At 41.7% G+C, this 20,513-nt stretch overlaps 1 protein-coding gene across 2 annotated transcripts in view; it reads right to left on the minus strand.

Annotated features, from left to right (window-relative positions):
- CTNNA1 (catenin alpha 1) overlaps positions 1-20,513 on the minus strand; it is a 122,800-nt gene that overhangs the window by 16,585 nt on the left and 85,702 nt on the right. For both annotated transcript variants that reach the window (XM_055811816.1, XM_027779697.2), the window contains 3 exons: positions 17,525-17,617; positions 6,061-6,217; positions 515-715 (listed from right to left, as the gene is read on the minus strand). In XM_055811816.1, coding sequence (XP_055667791.1) covers positions 515-715; positions 6,061-6,217; positions 17,525-17,617 — 451 coding nt within the window. The remainder of the gene's footprint in view (positions 1-514; positions 716-6,060; positions 6,218-17,524; positions 17,618-20,513) is intronic.

Here is a 20,513-nt window from a genome sequence, read left to right on the forward strand (position 1 = left end):
GCTACCAGCCAGTTCACAGGAGACACCACCCCCAATTGTTTAGGCATGGGAGACTTCAACCTACTATGTTTCTTTAATAGTTACAAAGACATTTTAGAAAATTTGCCCTAAATTATTACCCAAAATTTATTCTACTGGGCCAATGTGGCAGAAACCTTCTTTCTGGATCTTGAACACTTGCAGAGCCTGGTACAGCACTGCAAGACAATCAGCATAACTTTCAAGCCCTGACTCACGGTTTGGGACTCACTCCCTGGTGTTTTAGCTTTCTACGGCTCAGTCAATGACAGCAAGCACATCCAGGGAGACCTTGCGCACTGCTGAGTTTTAAGCCAGTCAACACAGCAAAATTACATTTCTCATTTTGCCACAGCTCTGCAAATAACTCCCACTAATTTTCATTATAGTATGTAAATGGAGTCTTTAATAGATTTCACGGGTACATTAGTATCCGGCTGCCCGTGCACTTGCAAGCAGGATGAATTCAGAGATCTTGGGAGTAACCGACTCTTACCTGTGTTGGACAGTAACTTCGTTGCTTCCAACACCTTCTCAGTGTAGACCCCAGGTTCGTAGTTATCCATTTCAGAAGTGACAACATGAATGACTCTAGCAGCACGCCCTCGAATTGCACCAGCTGTGCGGTCTAAACCATCAACATCTTTTTCTTGGAGAGCAATGACACATTTGTTTACATCTTCTAAAATATGATTCTCTGGTGGTAAAAGGAGGAGGATTTAGATGGTCATATCTTCTCTGTTGCAGTCATCAGCATTGCAATTTCTCAGTTTGCGACCTGCTCTATAAAACCCCCAGCAAGATGCTGTGAAGCATTAATTGTTAAACTCGCTACAACCAGCAAACAGCTGCCCTTCCAAACTGGGTGTCCAAAAAAATATCAGTCCATCCACCTACTGGCATCCATGCTTCCTGAGCCCGTTTGTATTTGGTTTTACCAACAGAAAAGCTGAGTTCAGTTGAATTCTCCCTTAAACTGTTTCTTTCCACATTCCTCCCCTGGCCTGCCAAAGCCCTTACTCCACGTGCTTGCGAACCCCTCCCCCATCACTGCCCTGCGTGGGGCGGCAGGCACGTTCCCCAGCACCACACCTCATCCACTCCACGCACTCACGCACTGGGCACTTGTTGCACGTCTCTAGCTTCCTACACAGTGTTTTCCTACAACCACACACATACCATCAAAGCATATTAAACTGTTAGCCCTCCATTGAAATTTAAGACACATAACATATGCAGTGATTTATGCAGAAAGCGTTCCAGCGACGGAGTACTCATTGCCTTTTAAGAAAACAAAAAATAAAGCCAAGACCTCTGTTTGCAATTTACTTTCAGAATATATGTTCTCTTTTTATACAGGGATATCTTTGCCCATTTATCAAGTCCAAGAAGCCAAAAATGACTAAAACCACCTCCTAAGAGATTTCTAAAGATGCCTAAAGAGGTTGGGATCCTCTTTTGGGGAAAGCTACCCTAAAGGTCCTCTAAACTCTGTTAGAGACCTCTTTAATGTATCAGTACTACTGCTTTGATGCTGCCATCCAATATCAGCATTTGGGCTGCTTGGTAAGAAACCAACTTGGAAACGTTTCTGCTCTGTCACTTAAAATAGTTTCCAGAATTACTTACCATTGACTTAATCATGCTACACTGCCAATCCGTGCCACTGAAGTGGCTTTTATTCCCTGTGCAGGTAGTAAAAGAGGCATTTTGCAAAAGTTTGTAGAGATGAGAAGCACATAGAGTTGACTGATAGAGGATTTGTATAAACTGGCTGAAAGGACTGCTGCTGGAAACGTTACGCTTAATTTACATAAAATTAACAGAGCCAGGTGCAATACTTCAGACTTCTGTAAGCAACCTGGACAAAACATACACTTGTGAAATACCTCTGAAGCAACTCGGCCTGAACCAGTTCAGCTGAGGGCAGAATGTGGCCCTAAGAGAGAGAAGTGCAGGTTCATTAGTGATGTGACAAGTCAGTGAGCAGGCAGCCAAGGTACAAGAGCTGCAGCAAGATGCACACAGAGTTTCGGTATTTAAAGCAAGAGACAGACATCCCTGCAAGTCACAACAGTAAAAAGAAAAAGCATCGGCGCCAGTCCAAAACACAGACTGTTTATTGCTTGAATTCCTTAATGAATAAATTAAGCCACAGACCATTTAAAAGCCTCTTTGGATTATAGGAACTTTAATAAAAGGCATGGACAAAATGAAGATGAATATTTAAATGCCTGCTGATCATTTAGCGTCTTTTGCAGATGTGAAGTGGCCAGAAAGACACTTCCAGGGAAAGAGAACCCCCCCACAGGGCAGTCTGCAAGGGGCCCTGGGGAAGTACAGGACTGTCAGGTGCATCCACTCTGGTTATACTCTCCCGTTGGATGATAACAAATAAGATTTGACACTTCTGTGTGCTTGTACATACACACACTGCTACCTGTCCTACAGGCATATGGACCACAAGTGTCTGGCACAAAATGCCATCTGCCGAGGCCGGGGTGGCAGAGCCCAAGAAATGCTGACACAGAGGTTCACCACCAGCACCTTCGGGGATGTGACAATGCCGTCCTGCATCAAAGCTAACAACCCTCCTGTTGCTGAGCAGGAGAAAAATCTCACAGCAACAGAATATAACACAGAATATAACAAAGGCAATGGCAAAGGCATCTCGTCCTACCGAAATGACGATAGGGAAAAAATGGTATGGTTTGGCAACAAGGTAAGAGGAAAGGCATTTTTCCAATGAAAATTATTTTTAGAGCAAACAATGAAATACACAAAACCGTGGAAAGCTAACAGAATTAAAAGTCCCTCCTGACTGTCAATCCTCAATCCACCCCCACCAAACAGCTTCCACCTCCCCCTACCTCCCCATTAAAGGGATTAAGAAATCCTTTTCCGAACATCCCAAGAAGTCTGCAAGGGAGTCTGGGGGCTGCAGGAGACCAAAACCTAAGAGCAACAGTCAGGAGATAAAGCCACAGACGCATAAATATAACTGCTTCTCTGCTGTGTCCCCTATGGAAGGTCTTAGAACAATTTCCATGCTGGACCCTGTCTTGACAAGGGACACTGGAGGAACCAGGTCGAGCAGCAGTGTCAGTAGACAGGGTTATGGAACAAATACTGGAGTGTTCATACACTTGTAAAAATAGTATTCATCTTGTAATGAAGAAGGACAATCATTGGGCCCAAGAAATATTCATCTGGAGGCTCTTAAGACAAAATAGCTCCGTTGTGATGGGCAGCCTCTTGCATAAACCTCTGTCAGTGGCAGAGTAACAGAAGGCAGCAAATGGAATGATTTTTTTGAGGGTTTCAAAGGAGATCCAGGTAATTTCAGAACACTGAATTTGACAATTACATGGTGCTATCAGCAACCGCTCCAAAGAACAGAGGTAATGGGCACACAAACATACCCAGAGTGCTTAGGGAAGGTACTGACAAGAGGGTTAAGAATTACAGAAGGTACAGAAGAGCTTTGATACGGGGAATAATGCAACAGGCAAAGACTCTGCAGTTAAGAAAGAGATGACTGACTAAGCGTACGGCAGAAATCTGTACATTTACAGCATGAAGAAAGTGAGTAGGGAAAAAACTCTTTCACCATCTCCTAGGGGCATCCAACTAAGGGGCATCCAACAAAGCAAACAGACAACACTGCAAAAACGAGGAGCTTCTTCACACAGAGCACAGTTAAGCTGTGAATTCTGCACAGGATGATGGAGATGCCAGTGGTTCATACTGGTTGAAAGAACAACTAACACAACACAACTTAAGTGAGGAAAATCTGTCAAGGACTGTTCAGTAGATATCACCTCTGATGCTGGAGCTCCCTGAGCTGCAAATCACTCATGGTTGGGAGCATACAGGAAAGATCTCTAGGCCACAGGACTCCCCTTCTATAAATCTCCTACGCCCTGACAATTAGCCAGACCGTTGTCCTAACTCAAAAGGCGCTTCTTGTGCTATGTCCTTCATAAAATACTGTAACCTGCAAGCTTATCTGCAATGCTGTGCGTTTAAGTACCTTCTTCCATGATATTCTGCTGTTATCTAAACCAACATCTCTTTCATCAAGCCTTCACTTGTGGATAATTGATAAAATTCTGTAGCATAGGCTGAACAATGAAGTATATACTTCATGATGGGTTGTAGGAATGGTGGGGGGGGGGGTTAGGTATACACACACACATATAGACTCACATGAACTCTTTTAAATTCTGCTTACATCCCAGTTAGTAACTGATACAAAATGCCACAAACATCCTAATAACCCCAAATGGAACCTGGTATAAATCATGCCCGTCATGATTTTATCCTAAGAGACATTTAGACTTTTAGCAGACGAATTGGGAGTTGTGGCATTTATATGGAAAACATTTATCAATGTTCAAACAAATAATATTTAAAACAGTATTTATTGCTTTAATATTTTTCTAACATCTCTTCGATAACGAAGCACGTACAAGTAACTGCCGAATGCACTTGAGCATCTGAAGTAGGCCCAAACTACAGCACTTCCATGGCATCGTTTTGGGTGGCAAGCAGACACTCAAGGTGAACTCTCTCCCAAGTCAGCCTGCTATCGCCCCAGAAAAGAAGCGTTCCCTGATTATTGCCAAGTCCTTCAAACTCTTCAGAGCGCCTCAGCAGTGGGCCAACATCATAACCTGTGCCCTCAAAAGCAGAGTACCCATGTCCTCGAATGACCTACACAAGGATGCAGCCCATTCTGTTCCAGTGGCTTGACCCATTTTGAGCCACACCTGTAAGTGAAATACAGCAAGGCAGCTTTATCCAGACTGTTTTCACCAACTGACAGCTTTTTCTCTTTAAAATGTTTTGTACACTTGTGGGCAAACTCTAAGTGGAGCCATGAACTTCTGCACACAATTCCCTCTAAATATATTTCCCCAGAAATAGGCTCCTCACAGCTGTGCAATTTCAACTACTGCTGCAGCGCGAGCACGCAGACAGACACAAAGAACTAGGACATTCAATTGCTTAGTAAGTTTATGCTAACTCACTGCAAAGAAAATTTTTATTCAGAACCCAGGGAACCACAATACAACATGTATAATAATACAGGTGACTCATCACATAAACACTACTTTCTGGGGTTTTTTTTTTTCCTTTTTCTCTTTTAATAAAAAAAAAAAAAAAGGAAATGGTCTTTTAATTCAGGACCCTAAATTTTTCATCAACGTTTTCTAGCTATGTTCACCTGGTACTTCTCACTCCACACATCTTCCTGTGAAATCTCTTTACAACAGGAGTTTTTAGGTCACTCAAGATGCCCAAGCCTGTTTGCACCAGGACAATCAGACCCTCAGTTTGTAGCAGTAATTTGTGAATGCTATTGCAGACACAATTCAAGTGGTTATACCACCATGTCCTCTGACTACAGCTGAATTAGAGGATGTGAAAATAAAAATGCCCACTTATTTCTAGGTCACAGCAGCTAATAGTGGGTCTTTATCAACGACGCTGATAAAAAATATTATCTTGGCAAGCACTTTGCCAAATGGAATTATTAATCTATTATAATGATCTAATCTTTTTCGAAAACTTCAATAAAGCTGTTAAAAATATTCACAGAACATTTTCTATATGAACAGTTTTATTTTAAGGAACTTGTAGGATGATGGTTTGCTATTCATTTTTATTTACATATCAAGAGTCTATGGTGAATTAAGAGATCGTCTTTTTTGCTAATTTGTAACTTCAACATAAACATATTCTATTTCCCCCAATGTTACTGGTGGGGTTTGTCTACAGTAGCTAGATGGCAATTTGTTGGTAGTTCAGCTAGCAATTACAACTCTTGAGACGTAAAGTGTCTTCTCCTCGTGCCAAGATCTCCTGCTCTATGTTCACACCTTGCTCAGCAGAAGATGACGCTTACCAGGTAAAGTGTACCAACACCATCCCTTCCAAAAACCCGAGAGGACTCTGGAATACATGTAGAAACCACCTGTTTCCAGGAATAAGCTCAGTTGCAACAACAATTATTTCTGAGATCAACCCCCTCCTTACCTGATACAGCCAGGAAGTCATCAATGGAAGTGATGTCATCAACAGCATCCGTCAGCACACGGACTTGCTTCTCCCATTGCTCTTTGAAGAGATCCATGTTTTCCTGAGCCAGCTTGCTTTGGGGTTTAGCAGCCAGAGCCAGTGCAGCATTAATGACCTATAAAACACCTCAGGATTTTTAAAATATAGCCTTAATGAAACAATTAGTTTCCCTGTGTTTATCCAGTGAACTCAAAAGTAAACAATGCAAGTTTAATAAGTTTTCAGGATTTTGATGTTTAAATAAAGAAGTGTTTTATCCTGTTGCTCTCACATCCAGCTCATACCTGCTTCCACATTTATTATGGTTAGTTTTTACAAGTGAAAACATTCACAAGAGCTAGCTTCACCTTTCTTTAACAGCTCATGTTAAAAAGGTGTTGCTTTCTGAGCGCAGGTTGTGTTGTTAAGTATTTTAGACAGGATGACATTTAGTACACTGGAGGCTGCATTTCCTATGCTACTTGCCAGAACCTGAGAAAAAAGGTCAAAAAAAGATTAATCTTACACAGTCTGAAGTAGAAACAATATGCAAATACAAAATTAAAAATAATGTTTGTATTTATCTTCTTTTCCTTAAAGCTTTACTCTGTACCTTGCAAATAATCGTTATACCTTAAAATTTCTGTTACGGTTGTGAAACAGCCAGATTAGCCATGGAGCAGGAGAGGATACTCTCTGATGATCCCCCTGAACACCCCCCTACTAATTTTCTTCAAACCTGAAGACTGTAATTCACTCCAGATCCTTTTTTTTTCAAGTAGAAAAAATGCTACGCATACTGCTGGGTAACAAAGTTTATGTTGTATCTACTAACTGGTCAGCTGAAGGACCAAAACAGCCTCTGTGGGTGTGGGAAGAAAGCAGTCTCTCAGAAGCCTGCTCCTGTTTTGCTGCACTATGCTCCAGCAGAATGACCTGGAAACACGCCAGGCGTGAGAAACCATCCACATCCAGACTGACATGACAATCCTAACCTTGTTTTCAAGTACCTGAGAGTCAGAGTTAATTAACTTACAAGTTCAATGTATAATTTTTCTTCTCTACTTTAGGACCATATCAATTCCACAAAGTTGCTGAGCACAACATGCAAGCACCAGATGTTCCTGGTTTTCCAAAATCTATTTTCTCTACCTGCTTCATTTAAAAGTGTCACAAAGCATTTAAAAAATATATATAACTCACTAAACATGGAAATGATGGTGATGTCAAACATATCATGATGGCACTGAATGAATCAGGCAGGAGAAGGAGGCTGATTCACTCAAGAAATGCTAGAAATTAGCAGTGACTGAGGAAAATCCACAGAAATGCTGTACTGCTCTCCATGCTACTGTCCTGCTTCTGGAGGTGGAGGCTGCGAGTCCGGGTCAAATTGAAACGAGCTCAACGGGTTTGATAACACAGACAAATGCAAGAAACAATTTGGCAAGAGAGGCAATCTGTTTAGGAGACCTGCAGGGATGAAACACACCTTTGAACCCTGGCAATAATGACAGCTACCCCATCCTTCACAAAGAGCGTGGGACCCTCTGCTGCTTCCCCTTCCTCAAACCCGCCACTGAACCTGGGCGGCTCACCTGGGCAGGCATGCCCTCTAAGATCATGGTTCTGAAGTCCCAAAAGCCCCCAAAAGAGCCTTGCAACACTCAAGAAAATGGTGTTTAAAATTTTTAAAGAGAGGTTTTAGAAAGGGAAACCTGTCCTCTGCTCAAGAGCCCTGATTCTGAAGTCTAGTCACCACCATTTCTTGCCCCAGTCTGATGGATGTAATGAATTATCCACCTATCAATCAAAATCTATATATCCTAAGTATTATGAAGGTGAATCCGAAAAACAAATGTCCTGGACACAAAAAGGGTAAACAGACAACACTCCAGAAATCTGCTTTTAGATCTTATCCTGCTCGTAACCATAACTACTGAGACACTGAAGATGGTGATACCATGGGTCAGGACAATTGTCTCCTGCTCTCTTCTAGCTGCCTTGGCTAATATCAGATAGGAAAACAACCTCTTAAGCACTGAGACAGGTCAGCATTAACGCTGATGGAACATATGGCCTGTGTACCTGTGTGATGTATGTCTGGACAGTAGCATCTGTCTGAACAATTAATCTTTGTCAACAGCACAATCCAACCCCAGATGCCCACATTAAGCAACTTTTCACACATAATGGAAGAGGTGTCATAAATACAGGGCTCTGCAAGTGCTCAAGAAACTCAAACAGGGTGTTGTCACCAAATCCAAATGCATGAGGCACAAGATGCACCATCATCCTCCTAACAGGCAGCTTGTCCAACTGAGAAAAGGAAATTCTTGCATACATTACAACAGCAAAAACACATGGCCAAGGCAAATATATTTCAAAAAAAATGTCCAAGTTTTATACAATCTCCCTTACAAGCAGACATGTCTTGCATTTGGAAAGCAGCCAGCAGGGCCAGAGATGAGGACAACATGGTGGGGAAATTGAAGGCTATCAACTATCACTGTGGAGCTAAAGACAAAAAACTACAGCTTAGGAAACCCATACAGGGATGTGTGTGCTCAGGAAGAAATTCAAGACAGCAGATACAGCCCAGGAGTCCTTTTTGCAGCACATACTCCATCTCCACGTGCAAAGTGGTCACAACATTCAGTTTTAGCAGGGGTGATAAAACCCGTCACTCTATGTACAGCTCAGCATTTATGTGGACAAGTTATCCCGGACATGTCTCACATGTCTGCTTGAGGTAATGTGCCAGGGATTACCAACAAAACCCTGCAAATTACCGGTTCGAGTCAATATTCTCTTACATGATGCCTGGTATCCAGTACAGAGTGACTGATTTATTTGCCAACAGATGCTTAGACAGACATGGGAAAAGGACAAGGATGCTGGATCTTAAATAGTCTGTGCATGCAGCAGGACCATGATTCCTTTATTATCTAAAAATGAACACTTGGAGGAGGAGGGAGAAGGGACTGATTAAAGTACACTATTGCTTTTCAAAAAAACCATGAAGCATTGGGAAATTAATTTAAAATATGAGTAACTTACAGGAAGGAGAAAGAGAGATATGAAGATAAATATATAGAGTTCAAAAATAGCATGAAGATGCCCAGACTACCTGAAATGCAGCTGCTTCCATGTAAAACATTTGGCAATTTCAGGGAAATAATCTGTATTTCAGAGCTTTTCCAAATGCTGCCAAAGCACTGTGATCACAATGACTCACTGAAGTTGTACAAAGAAAAGAATCAAACAGGGACATTTTGAGACTATCCAGAAGGAAATGAAGCATGGCAAGAAACCACACTATTTTTATCGGTGCTTTGTTTCATGTAGCAATTGCAGTGTTCAAGTCAGACAGCCCAACGCTCGATAACATGATTCTAGCGAGTTACTTGGAGTTGCTCTCCTCCACCTCGCAGCTTCCTGCAGCAGCAGCCAGGACTTGGCAATGCACGCCCCAAGATCGGAGAGGCTTAGGATTCAAAAGACTTGCAATTGATGTCTCAATCTGTACCTCAAATCTCCTTTTCATATCTTTCATGGGAAGAAGCTGCTGCTTTTTTTCGCTTATCTTCCCTATTGAAACTAAAGGTGTCAGACTGGATTTATATATTTGTACCTTTGCAGGACAGGACTCTCCCAGGTTCCCTGAGGAGTGACTTCTGCCTGGGTTACAGGACTGTGGCTGCTTTGCCCAGAAGCTCTCTTAAACAGCACAGCTAGCTAGTCCAGGACAGAAAACACCTTCATCTTAGATATACTTGTGGGCAAATTAAAGCCACTGGGTCACCCAGAATTAATTTTTTTAGGCTTAATTTATGATGGCTTCCAGCCTCACCTTTACAGCACCCCATCTGAAAGACCAACAGAGGCTAGAAGAAAGCTCTCCTACGTGGTGGTGTTCCCACGAAGAACAGTTTTGAAAATTTGGCTGCCATGGCCCAAGGAAGAAACATCACTTGAGGGAAGAAAACTATCACCTACTTATTTTGCATTGCAAACCCTACCTGTCGTACCTTAACATAGTCTCAGTGCACACGTCTGTAAGCCATGTAACTCTCCATTTCAGTGGCTGTAAGCACTTTATATTTTTTGTCTCCATCTTTTTGATAGGACTTTTTGCTCTTCACAGGAGACTGTTCTTTCTGCAGCTGGTTTAACTTCGCCCTGCTCCCTGTAGCATTGGTTTTCAGATGCTACTGTGCTACAACAAGGTTTTTTTCAGTTTCAAAAACAAACATCCAGTCTTCTCTCTTCACTATACAACTTTTCTTTACAACCAAAACATCTGTGATTCCTAAATAACTCACTTGGTTTTTGTTTTTAAATAAAGATCTTGATTTACCAGCTTCCTTATGACATCTGGGTAATGAGTTGGAAAGTAGCTCCATGGCCTTCAAATCCAGGATACTTTGTATTTGTTTAAAAGGAAAAAAAAAAAAAAAAAAAAAAGCTAATAAACCAAGAAGCCATCCATCAGCTATCATCTCGGGGGCAGAGGAAAAAGGGACACACACAAATCAAGCCCCAGCTGTGATGTGAAAACCAGTTTTATTCTGGAGTATGTGAAAGGGCGCTCGTCAAGCACACCACAGGATCAAGTTTGCTTTGGAAAGAAGATCCAAGAGTGAGCAAGGGCAGAAGCAGTGATCTCAGCTTTGCCTTTTAAAGCAACCTCCGTGCAAAGCTGAGTGGAAGAAGTCTCTTATTCAACCCGCCAAAAGTGGTAATTGCACCACACACTGCCCCTTATTTGCTCTGTTTTATTCCTGCTGACGGAGCGCTCCTGTGATACAGAGGGCTAGCTGTAAGGCAGAAGCAAAAATACGATTCTCAGATCACAGCTTTCCAAATGGTCAACAAATGGATTCATGACCTTACCACCAAAGCCACCACAGCAGCTGAGCCCAGCCAGGACTCTCTCCTTGCCCGCATGGATTTTAATGCCTGTATTTTTCTGTACTAAAGAAAGCATAGCTTGCTTATTGGCAGTTTGTAAGAAGCTGCTCATAATTTAATTTTACATACGCCAGATGTCAAAGTTACTTCCAGTGTTCACCCTACTCACGTCTCCTTCCTCACTCCTAATTGCATTTTGTTCTGAGTGGAAGAAAAGGTTCATAAGCAGGACATTTCAGTCGCTTCCAGTTACATCCAACCCCAGGTTTGCATCCACATGTCTACGTGTGCTAACCCTCTATGTAGTTCAATACAGCAAAAAGCACTCTGCAAACTCTGATGAGCTGAAATGCCTGGAAGCAAAACATACAGAAGATTTTTTTGCACTTTCGCTAGCTATAATGGCAGTGACCAGCAAGTGTACGGAGGCTGATGCACCAAAAGAAGGAAAAGTTTGCTTTGATTTCCAATACTTTGTTCCGATGTATAAAAGGTACTTTTGAGCACTTTCCTTTCTTGCGAGTTACGCAGAGAGTGACCGCAGGCATCTCTGCAGAGATACTTACTCTTGTTGTTACAGTGCTATAATGACCCACAAATACACACTTTTACTGGAATAACATGACCTTTTCCAGTTCAGCATACACTACTGTGTGCTGGTTTTGGCTGGGGCAGAGTTAATTTTCTTCACAGTAGCTAGTATGGGGCTGTGTTTGGGATCTGTGCTGGGAACAGCGCTGTTAGCACAGGGGTGTCTTAGCGCTGAGCAGCGCTCACACAGAGCCAAAGCTGCTTCTGCTCCCCACAGCCACCCCAGCAGCGAGGGGGGGGGGGGGGGGGGGGGGGGGGCAGCAGGAGCTGGGAGGGGGCGCAGCAGGGACAGCTGACCCCAGCTGGCCCAAGGGCTATTCCACACCGTATGGCATCATGGTCAGCATATAAAGCTGGGGGAAGGAGGAGGAACGGGGGGAAATGGAATGATGGTATTTGTCTTCCCAAGCGACCTACGTGTGATGGAGCCCTGCTGGCCTGGGGATGGCTGAGCACCTGCCTGCTGAGGGGGAGTCATGAACAAACTCCTTATTTTGCTTTGCTTGTGCGCACAGCTTTTGCCTTATCTATTAAGCTGTCTTTATCTCAACCCACACGTTTTCTCACTTTTACTATTCTGATTCTCTCCCCCATCCCGCTGTGGGGGGAGCGAGCGAGCGGCTGTGTGGGGCTTGGTTGCTGGCTGGGGTTAAATAACAACATACTGTCGAAGTATTTACTGTTTTCATATTGTGTATAGATAATTATCCTATCAACTTCCCCATACATGGAAAAAGTATTTTCATTTGTAGCTGAGGACTGATACTATTGTACCAGTCAACGTAGAAGCTGCAAGAATTTTGCTGCCATTTGTTTTGGTGCCCATTTTTGTTACCTCATTTTGCATTTCACTGACTTCAAGTGCTGAAGCTTTGGGGGTTTCAGGGACTCTGACTTTTCTGGAAGCTTTTCTGCTATGGCACTCCGCAGTAAATACTGCACCTCTGAAGAAAACATAGGGTCCTTACACACTAACATACCTTGTTCTACAGAACTGAATCCCTTTCTCCTAACTTTGCTTCTTTTTATGCATCAGTAACTGCTTGAGGTTCTAATAGTTTCTTTGATGGCCACTCCTGTCCTGTGCTGGCTCTTCTTCACAGCAAGCCTGCATGACACAAAGCTGCAACCCATGTGTTAAGGTTTTAATACAAGTATTTCTAGTCAATGCCAATAAAATGCTTCAAGCACCTGTCATTAAAGAGTCTGGAGATAGAACTGCTAGTTAGGACATTCAAAAGATTTGACAGTCTTTCAAAGAGAAGAAAAAAAGGGCCACTTGTTCAATGTTAAGTCTTTACCGCAAGAAAAATCAGGTTACCTTCTTCTCCAGCAGCCACCAGGTTGCTGACAGTAACTGGGAACTCAAAGAGGAAAGTCTGCTGGTCACATTTGGGTTTGGTTGATTTGGAGGGGGGGATTGGAGGGGTTTTTTGTTTCTCTATGATGCTGCACCTTAAGTTTTTGTGCTATTTGGAACCTCTACGGGGGTTTCCTTATGCTTTGGTATTTTTTCTGTTTGTGTCAGTAGGTGTGATCAGCGTATGTAACCACCTGCCTCATCAGAGATCTATAAGCAGCAAATTGCTTTTCAAGCATTTCAAAATTGGAATGTAAGGATGTGGAACAGCAATTATTAAATATGATGTTATAATTATGTCAATTTATTTTTATTTTAAAAATGAATTTAATCCAAGAATTATCTGGATTATAGTGGACAGGCAACACTCACTTTACTGTTCAGGGGGCAACTAAACACGCTGTTTGTGCTATGGTAGATTTAGAGGGAGCAAGGAGAGGACAGGCAGAGAAGCTGCCCGGTGCCCTCCCTATGTTTCTAATGAGGGATGAGCGATTTGGGCAGCAGAGGAGGAAGGTAACCAGCCCTGGCTCAGAGCAAGCCCTACCTTAAAGTTGAGAGAGCAGGTCCTGCATGCCCTCCCCAAGGAAGTGCAGGTTACCCCGCTCCTGCAACCTGCTTCCCAGAAGATGATCAGTCTCAAGGGCAAGGGGCTCCAGCTTTTGCTGGCAGAAGTGAACACCCAACCTGATGGAAATTCTAATCCACAATTATTTTCAAAAAACTCTCAGCCTGACTGCAATTTGGTTAGAAGTCTATAACTTCAGGAGGCTTTAAAGAATGAGAAAGTCAACATATGACTGGTAAAAGCAGCTGCAAGTGACAGCAGACTGTCACATCAAAAGGCTGGAGCAATACTCTTTCCTTTCAAGAGCTGTACTGGGGCATTTTCACTGTTGCTTTCTAAACACCTACAGCTTGTATGATCAGAAACATTCCTATGGTTAAACTCTCTTCTCAGACATCTTTAATGCAAAATGCTGTTACAAAACAGCTTTTGCAAGCTCCCAAAGCAAGTACGTCTTGGAAACAGAACTCAGAAGACAGTTCCGAGTAAGGATCCAGGTTTTTGAGTCGAGATAAACAAAATCTCTCGCTAATTTACCATTGGCAAGCTCTGTGTTTAGCAAGGCAAAGAAAACCTCCCCCAGCGCTCTGCAAAGCAAGTGGAAGCACAGGCAACTATTCCAAGCATTTCACAGCAGTACTTTTCCATTTTCATTATGAAAGACATCTTCAGCTTTCATTCTTTTTTTTTTTTTTAAACATTTCAACTGTAGTGATGGAAGACTTTTTTTCCTTCATCTTAAGCCACCATAGACTGGCTTGTTTCCCCACCACCTAGCAAGGCATGAAGCTGCAGAACTGCAGGTAACTCCTGTGAGATGCTGGACAAAGTTGTTTCACTTTGATGTGCAGACTTTCAGCAGCATGTGCCCTCAAAAAACAGAATCTGGGCAGGCTTGTAAGTCAAGGCTTTATGAAGAAAGCAGCAGAGACCCCCCTAATGCTGCCTTATTCCTCCCCTGTAAACCCAGACCAACACAAGTCACCCTGCTATGGAGCCGCACTATGGAGCATGCACAGCTCTTCCTAACAGTTCCTTCTGCACCATCAAAAGGGAGCTCTAAATATCACATTAAGTCTTCAACTTCACAATAATTTCTGCGTTAATTGGCTAGGGACTTACAAACAGGAAGGATGATGTTACTCTTGAGGAAGAGCTGATTTCCAGTAACACAGCCACACTAAGCAAATTTAATTGCTTGCTTTTGTAGAGGCTTTTCACATGAAAAATTTTCTGCATCTTCTTTTTCCTCAAATAATTAAATTTTAAACCTGAGAACATCTGAACCTCTATGTGACACCAGCAATGACTGACTTCTTGTCCACTCCAACAAAACTTCCAAGTTTTCCCTAACCAGCTTGAAGTGTTGCATGTTCCTTACTTCTGCTGCCAGCTCAAAAAGTCTAGTTATGGCAAGGGACTGAGTAACTGCTCTATTTGAGATACAGCTTTTATAATTAACTCTACAGATTGATTTCTGCAGAAATCATTCTTTAACCAGGAGTTCCCTACTCCCTGAATGGCTTCTACTCAGCTAAGCTATTTAAGGTTACCTGGGACTCAAGTGCATTAAATTTCACTTTCATCCTTTCAACCACAGCAATACCTTGAATTAAATTCCATACATCGTATTTCTCTGTCATACTGATACATCCACTTGAGTTTCAGACACTATTGTAATTACTTATTGACTTGACTCATTCCAAATTGAGCATCTTCCTGGAAAAATACCATCAAAGCCGGAAAAAAAAAAAGGCAAGAAAAAAAGCGTATAATGTTGGGTTTGATCTGTATTTTATGCCTAATTCACATGTTTGCTCAGCAGAGCCACCTAAAAGGATTCAAGAAGCAGCTGTGACTCTCATTAGGAATAAACTGCAAAATAAACAGATAATTGCCTAAAGAAGGAAATAAAATCCCACTAGGCTGTTCTTTATATCTAGAAGCAATTAGGGATTATACGGAATAATCGAAGTTTGGTGACCATTCAGTAACACAGTTGAGAAGGGTGCTGCATCACTTAGACTGGCATAAAAGAAACTTCTGTACTGTTAGGAGAAAACACAGATGCCATTTGTAAAACAGTTTAGGTAAGTGCCCCTAATTATCTCTCAGGATTCACAACATGTTTAAATACTCTTAGAGCATTAAAGAATCAACCAGAGTACATGTAATGTAATATAAAAGCACTCCTTCAAGTTCTATGAACATCTATAGTGTCATTTACTAATCTCCTGGTGACGCCCCTGAAATTAAAGCAAGACTGTGCAGAAGAGCATCTGAACTGCAGACTTGGAAGTTCAGATATGTGACCTTTGTAAAGCCAAAATCCATTGGTTATAGCCCTTGTCCATTTATAGATAATCAAAGCTTCCAATGTGTGTTAAATATATTATCCTTAATCCCTGAAGTCTAAGGTTAACGGCTGCAGTTCAGTAGATGTGACTGCAGTTTGGTGACTACAGTTTGTTAATTATTTCATGTTGACTATCGTGGTGTTTATTTTAGAAAGGAGTATATTTATATTAGGAGGCAGTTGTTGGAAAAGCAAAGATAGAAGAATCTGAAATACACACAATTTGAGCAATGCAAAGGGGAAAATAACCCCCCGTCAGACTTGGACAACTATCAGAAACATTAGATTCAAAGAAAAACAAACCTCACTTTCTTAAGATGATTATTTTCAAAAGCATCAGCATTTGTTTGGAACAACATGCATTAGATACCCATATTCTTGGAGAGAACTAAAAAAAAATAAATAAATTCACATCCAGCCTAGTCAGCTACTTTAGAGACAAGCAAGCCCTTATACTAGATAAGGTGTATTTTTAAAAGCTTTTTCCACATGCTTTGTTCCAACTGTAAAAATTGACCTTTGGTTTTAACAAGCTATACACACCACTCGCCCCAGATGTGGGAGGCAAAGAACTTCACAGCCAATATAGCTGATGCACCAGACCCAGGGTCTGATGCTGGTGTGGGAACCACAGAAGTCCACCCCTGGATGACAAAAGACCTCCTAGATAATATTTAATGTTATCTTCACCTATTTAATAGCACTGTTACTTAAAAGTAACAGAAAACCTAAACCAGTCCTGCTCTCCATGCTATCTTCACCTGTTCCCTTAAAATTCCCCTCCTGCTGAGGCAGGTACAGGTGAACATACCTGTATCTCTCTTCATTTTGACTGGTTTTGAAAGGACCAATATATATGTGGGAAAACCTGAATGAATTCCAAATAATCCTGAGATGACACACTTTAATTTCATAAACTGCCATTTGACCAATTTTTTTGAGTACATACTTTCCGTTAGCTCCCCATCACCAACAACAGCTTGCTTAGATGTTTCAGATCTTAATTTCCTGTTGCTTTAGAAGATGTATATTACAATAATTGGCAGTGCACTGTAGTCTTCAGGGGTTCATCCAAGTATCTAGTTATTAACAATTAAAAAACCAGGGCTGTCAAAATGGAAGAGGATAGTCTAGTGCTTACATATACATGATTTCCTTGTTTCCATTAAAAAGTTATTAACTAAAAGGTAGTCTCAGCCAGGTTCAAACACTTCATGCATAGCCAGCTTCCTCTGATCCTAGTATCATGAAAATTTTTTGGCATATTTATATTCTACTCAGGCAAAAAATAATATAATTCATCTCACAGCCTGCACAGGAGGAGTGGTAGCATCTTCACAAGACATCTTCCTGAAACATGAATGTGCACAGATAACCACTGAAGGTTCCTGCACGTTACTCGAATATCCTGGCCAAATGAAATTAGAGCTATTATGTAAAAAAGATCCATTTGTATCACTAATTACTCTGTCACACATTTTAAAGTTTCTAAGTCTTGATGCTACACTGCACTTCCTTTTCTACATGCATTAAGGAAAAAGCCAAGTTCTGCAGCAAATCCACAGACAGCCACAAAAAGGCCAGAACATGCTCTAAGCAGGACCAGTTACCCAGCTTATTACAGTATGTCTTTTCTTCTTAGGCTCCTCATTACCTGGGGACACAGAGCTTCAAGTTGGCTGGCTGACATGCGAACCAATTTCACACCTTCTTCATTGTTTGAGATGGAACAGGCCAAGTTGGCAACCTGTGTCAGAGGTGGGAGGAAACAAAACAAAACTGTTAGAACTGGGTTTTACTTCCCTCTGTAGAAAATTTCTTGCCCACCCGCAACAGTGAAGGGTAACCCATCATGAAATACAAAGTGTCCACTTTCATTCAATTCCAAACAATTTTGAAACCACTAACGACATCTGTTCTTTCTCTAGCCATAAAGTCTTAACACATCAGATCAGAAATTCATAGTTATTCAAACCGGACAGACAGATCATTGTTACCACTGATTCGGTTAAGTTCTCTCCAGTAAAACATACAGAGCATCACTGGCAGCACTTGAAGTTACAATTAAAAAGCCCATTCCCACTCCAGTGAAACAGCAGCAACCACACAATTAAAAAAAACAATCCAGCTCCCATGCATGTGATGATGAAGTGTTCCAATTTGTATAAGCATAGGGATGCTCCCTTTTGCTTGAAACACTCCTATATCCTACTGCATGTCAACCCAAAAGAACTTGGGAAGCTCATCAAGCAATTCACCTATGCAAGCAGTGCACAGGTGTTGCAAAGCTCAAAACACTTTGCCGGTGTTGCACAGAGCACACCTCTGCAACAGGACACCGGTATTTGAATGCATTGGCTTAAATGTGGCTTAAACATCTTGATGTACTTTTTATCTACTCAAAAACTGCAGTATCAGGCAGGTGTTCCTCCAGCCCTCCATTTGCTGGTACAGCGATCTTGAAAATGCATCCACAGTTCTCCAGAATTTGAATAGCATCTCGTGATGCTAAAAACTTTACTCAAAAACCTTGACCTGCTGCACAGAAGCATCCTTAACTAGGTCATGTTGAAACAGAGGATCTTTTGAAAACACCTGTCTTTTAAGAGCACACAGGAAAGGGACAGCACAGAATTTTCTGGTAATTGAAGATATTCCTCATATCGGAGCTACTCTCAGGGGAAGGAAGTCTGAAGTAAGTTACATTTCTTAGTTGACAGGTGAATGACAAGCATGTTATTCTGAGCCATTCGAACACAGAAAGCTGTAAAAATAGCACGAAGTGAACTGAGATGAACACTCAGTACTGTCCTTTCAGAGACAGAGCAACCTGCAAAACCCCTCAGTACAAGCATTATCACAAGCCAGGAGATGCTCAGTAACACCACTGAACCAGATTTCTCCATCAACTTTTCTCTATAAGCTGGGGAAATTCCATTGTCCCTTTAATTAAACTATCCTGTGCATTCATATACAAGTCATTTTGAAGTAGCATCTGCAGCTATATCACATGCTTTCCCCCTCCCCAAGCCATTCCCTACGACAGATGTTCCCACACAGAATACATTACTGTCCCACAAACTGTCAACCACATGCCAATATACTCAAACTGTGGTTTTCACCAACCCCATTATTAATTTTGGGACCAAAAAGCAAATTCCCATTGCAAAGCACACAGCTTCTTCCTCCCTCCAGTTCCAAATCAAGTTATAAAGGATAAAACCCAGTGCACTGTTGAGAAGATAGGTGTGTTCCCAACACTGAAAAACCAAGTAAACAGATGCAACAGCATATATTTGGATGAAAACAAACTGAAGTTGAGAGAAAGACTGTGCAGCATCAACAAGACATAGAAAACTCTGCCAGCTTTCAGGAACAGTAGTGTCCCACTCCTCAACTTTCTTTTCCACTAATCTTTGTAGAAAAGACCTACATACTAAGAGGTGGAGTTGCAGTAAGTCTTCAGCTCGTTGCAAGGCTGTGCAGCTTGCACTCAGCCTAGCCAAGGCTCTTTTCTCCCTTCTTTCTGTTACAGCATTTGCTACAGTCTCCAGCACAGCTCCTGTCTGCACCGCACCACCAAACAGCTGTACTCTCTGTAATGCCCTATCAGAAAGGGATTTTATTTTGAACACAGGGTTTTTTGACCTGTAGATTTGCCATGTCTTAAATTCCTAGTTCACAGTAAGCTGTAGTATATTACGCTTTTGTTTAGAGGCTCAAAAAAATCAAAAGACAATAAGATGCCATGATTTAAAAGTCAAATAAAGATTTTGCTGTTGTTTTAAGCATGGGTTATATTTTTGAGAAACACCAGTTTGCCAATATTTTTTATGGTCCATATTTCCACATCGTTTCTGCCTCCACAGCAGCAGTTACAATCTCTAGGAGAAAGAAGAACACAAAGCTCTATTGAGTAGGGGCTGAATAAAAGCGACATTGAAGCACTACAAAATCAGCCTCTCCGATATCTGGAGATGTTGTGCTCTCTCTCAAGCCAAGTGTGATGAATCAAGCACACAGAAACCCCGCTCTGTCTGAATACAGAGAGGCAAAGAAGTTTATAATTGAGTGTCCCCACCATGGTACAATGAAATTTTGCTTTTTTGCACAGTCATTTTTGAACAGTCATTTTTCTTCTGAATACCTCACTGATGGCAATTCTTCTTTAGAAACTGCCCGACTGGGACTGCCAACCTTTATGAAAGAAGTGTGTGTGCTTCCCTGACTGAGGGTCTTTGGCAGTTTAAGACAATCCAACTGTTGGCTGCCGCAGCCCGTCCTACTGCTGCGTCTCCAAATCTCAACACTTCATTTCAGCATGCTTGTCCAAAAGAAAGCTATTCGCTTTGGCGGATTACTTTCTCTGCCAGATTAGCACACAAACTTCCCAGTAAACTATTTGTTGAACGTCAGAGCAAAGCAGAGATGTGGTGGCAGCAGAGAGGACTTCAGAATACTGGCAGACATGGCTGTAAATTCACAGAAACACATTACTGCACCCATGGGAAGACTCAGTCAAACTACTGGAAAACACTCAAGAACCTCTTAAAATCTGAAATTTAAGAAGAGCTGTATCAACTAATTAATCAAGTTGTAAATGATGTTACAATGAGATATTCTAAACTGTCATTAATTACCAG

The sequence above is a fragment of the Falco peregrinus genome, chromosome 8 (assembly GCF_023634155.1).
Source record: "Falco peregrinus isolate bFalPer1 chromosome 8, bFalPer1.pri, whole genome shotgun sequence".
In the NCBI taxonomy this organism is placed as follows: domain Eukaryota; kingdom Metazoa; phylum Chordata; class Aves; order Falconiformes; family Falconidae; genus Falco; species Falco peregrinus.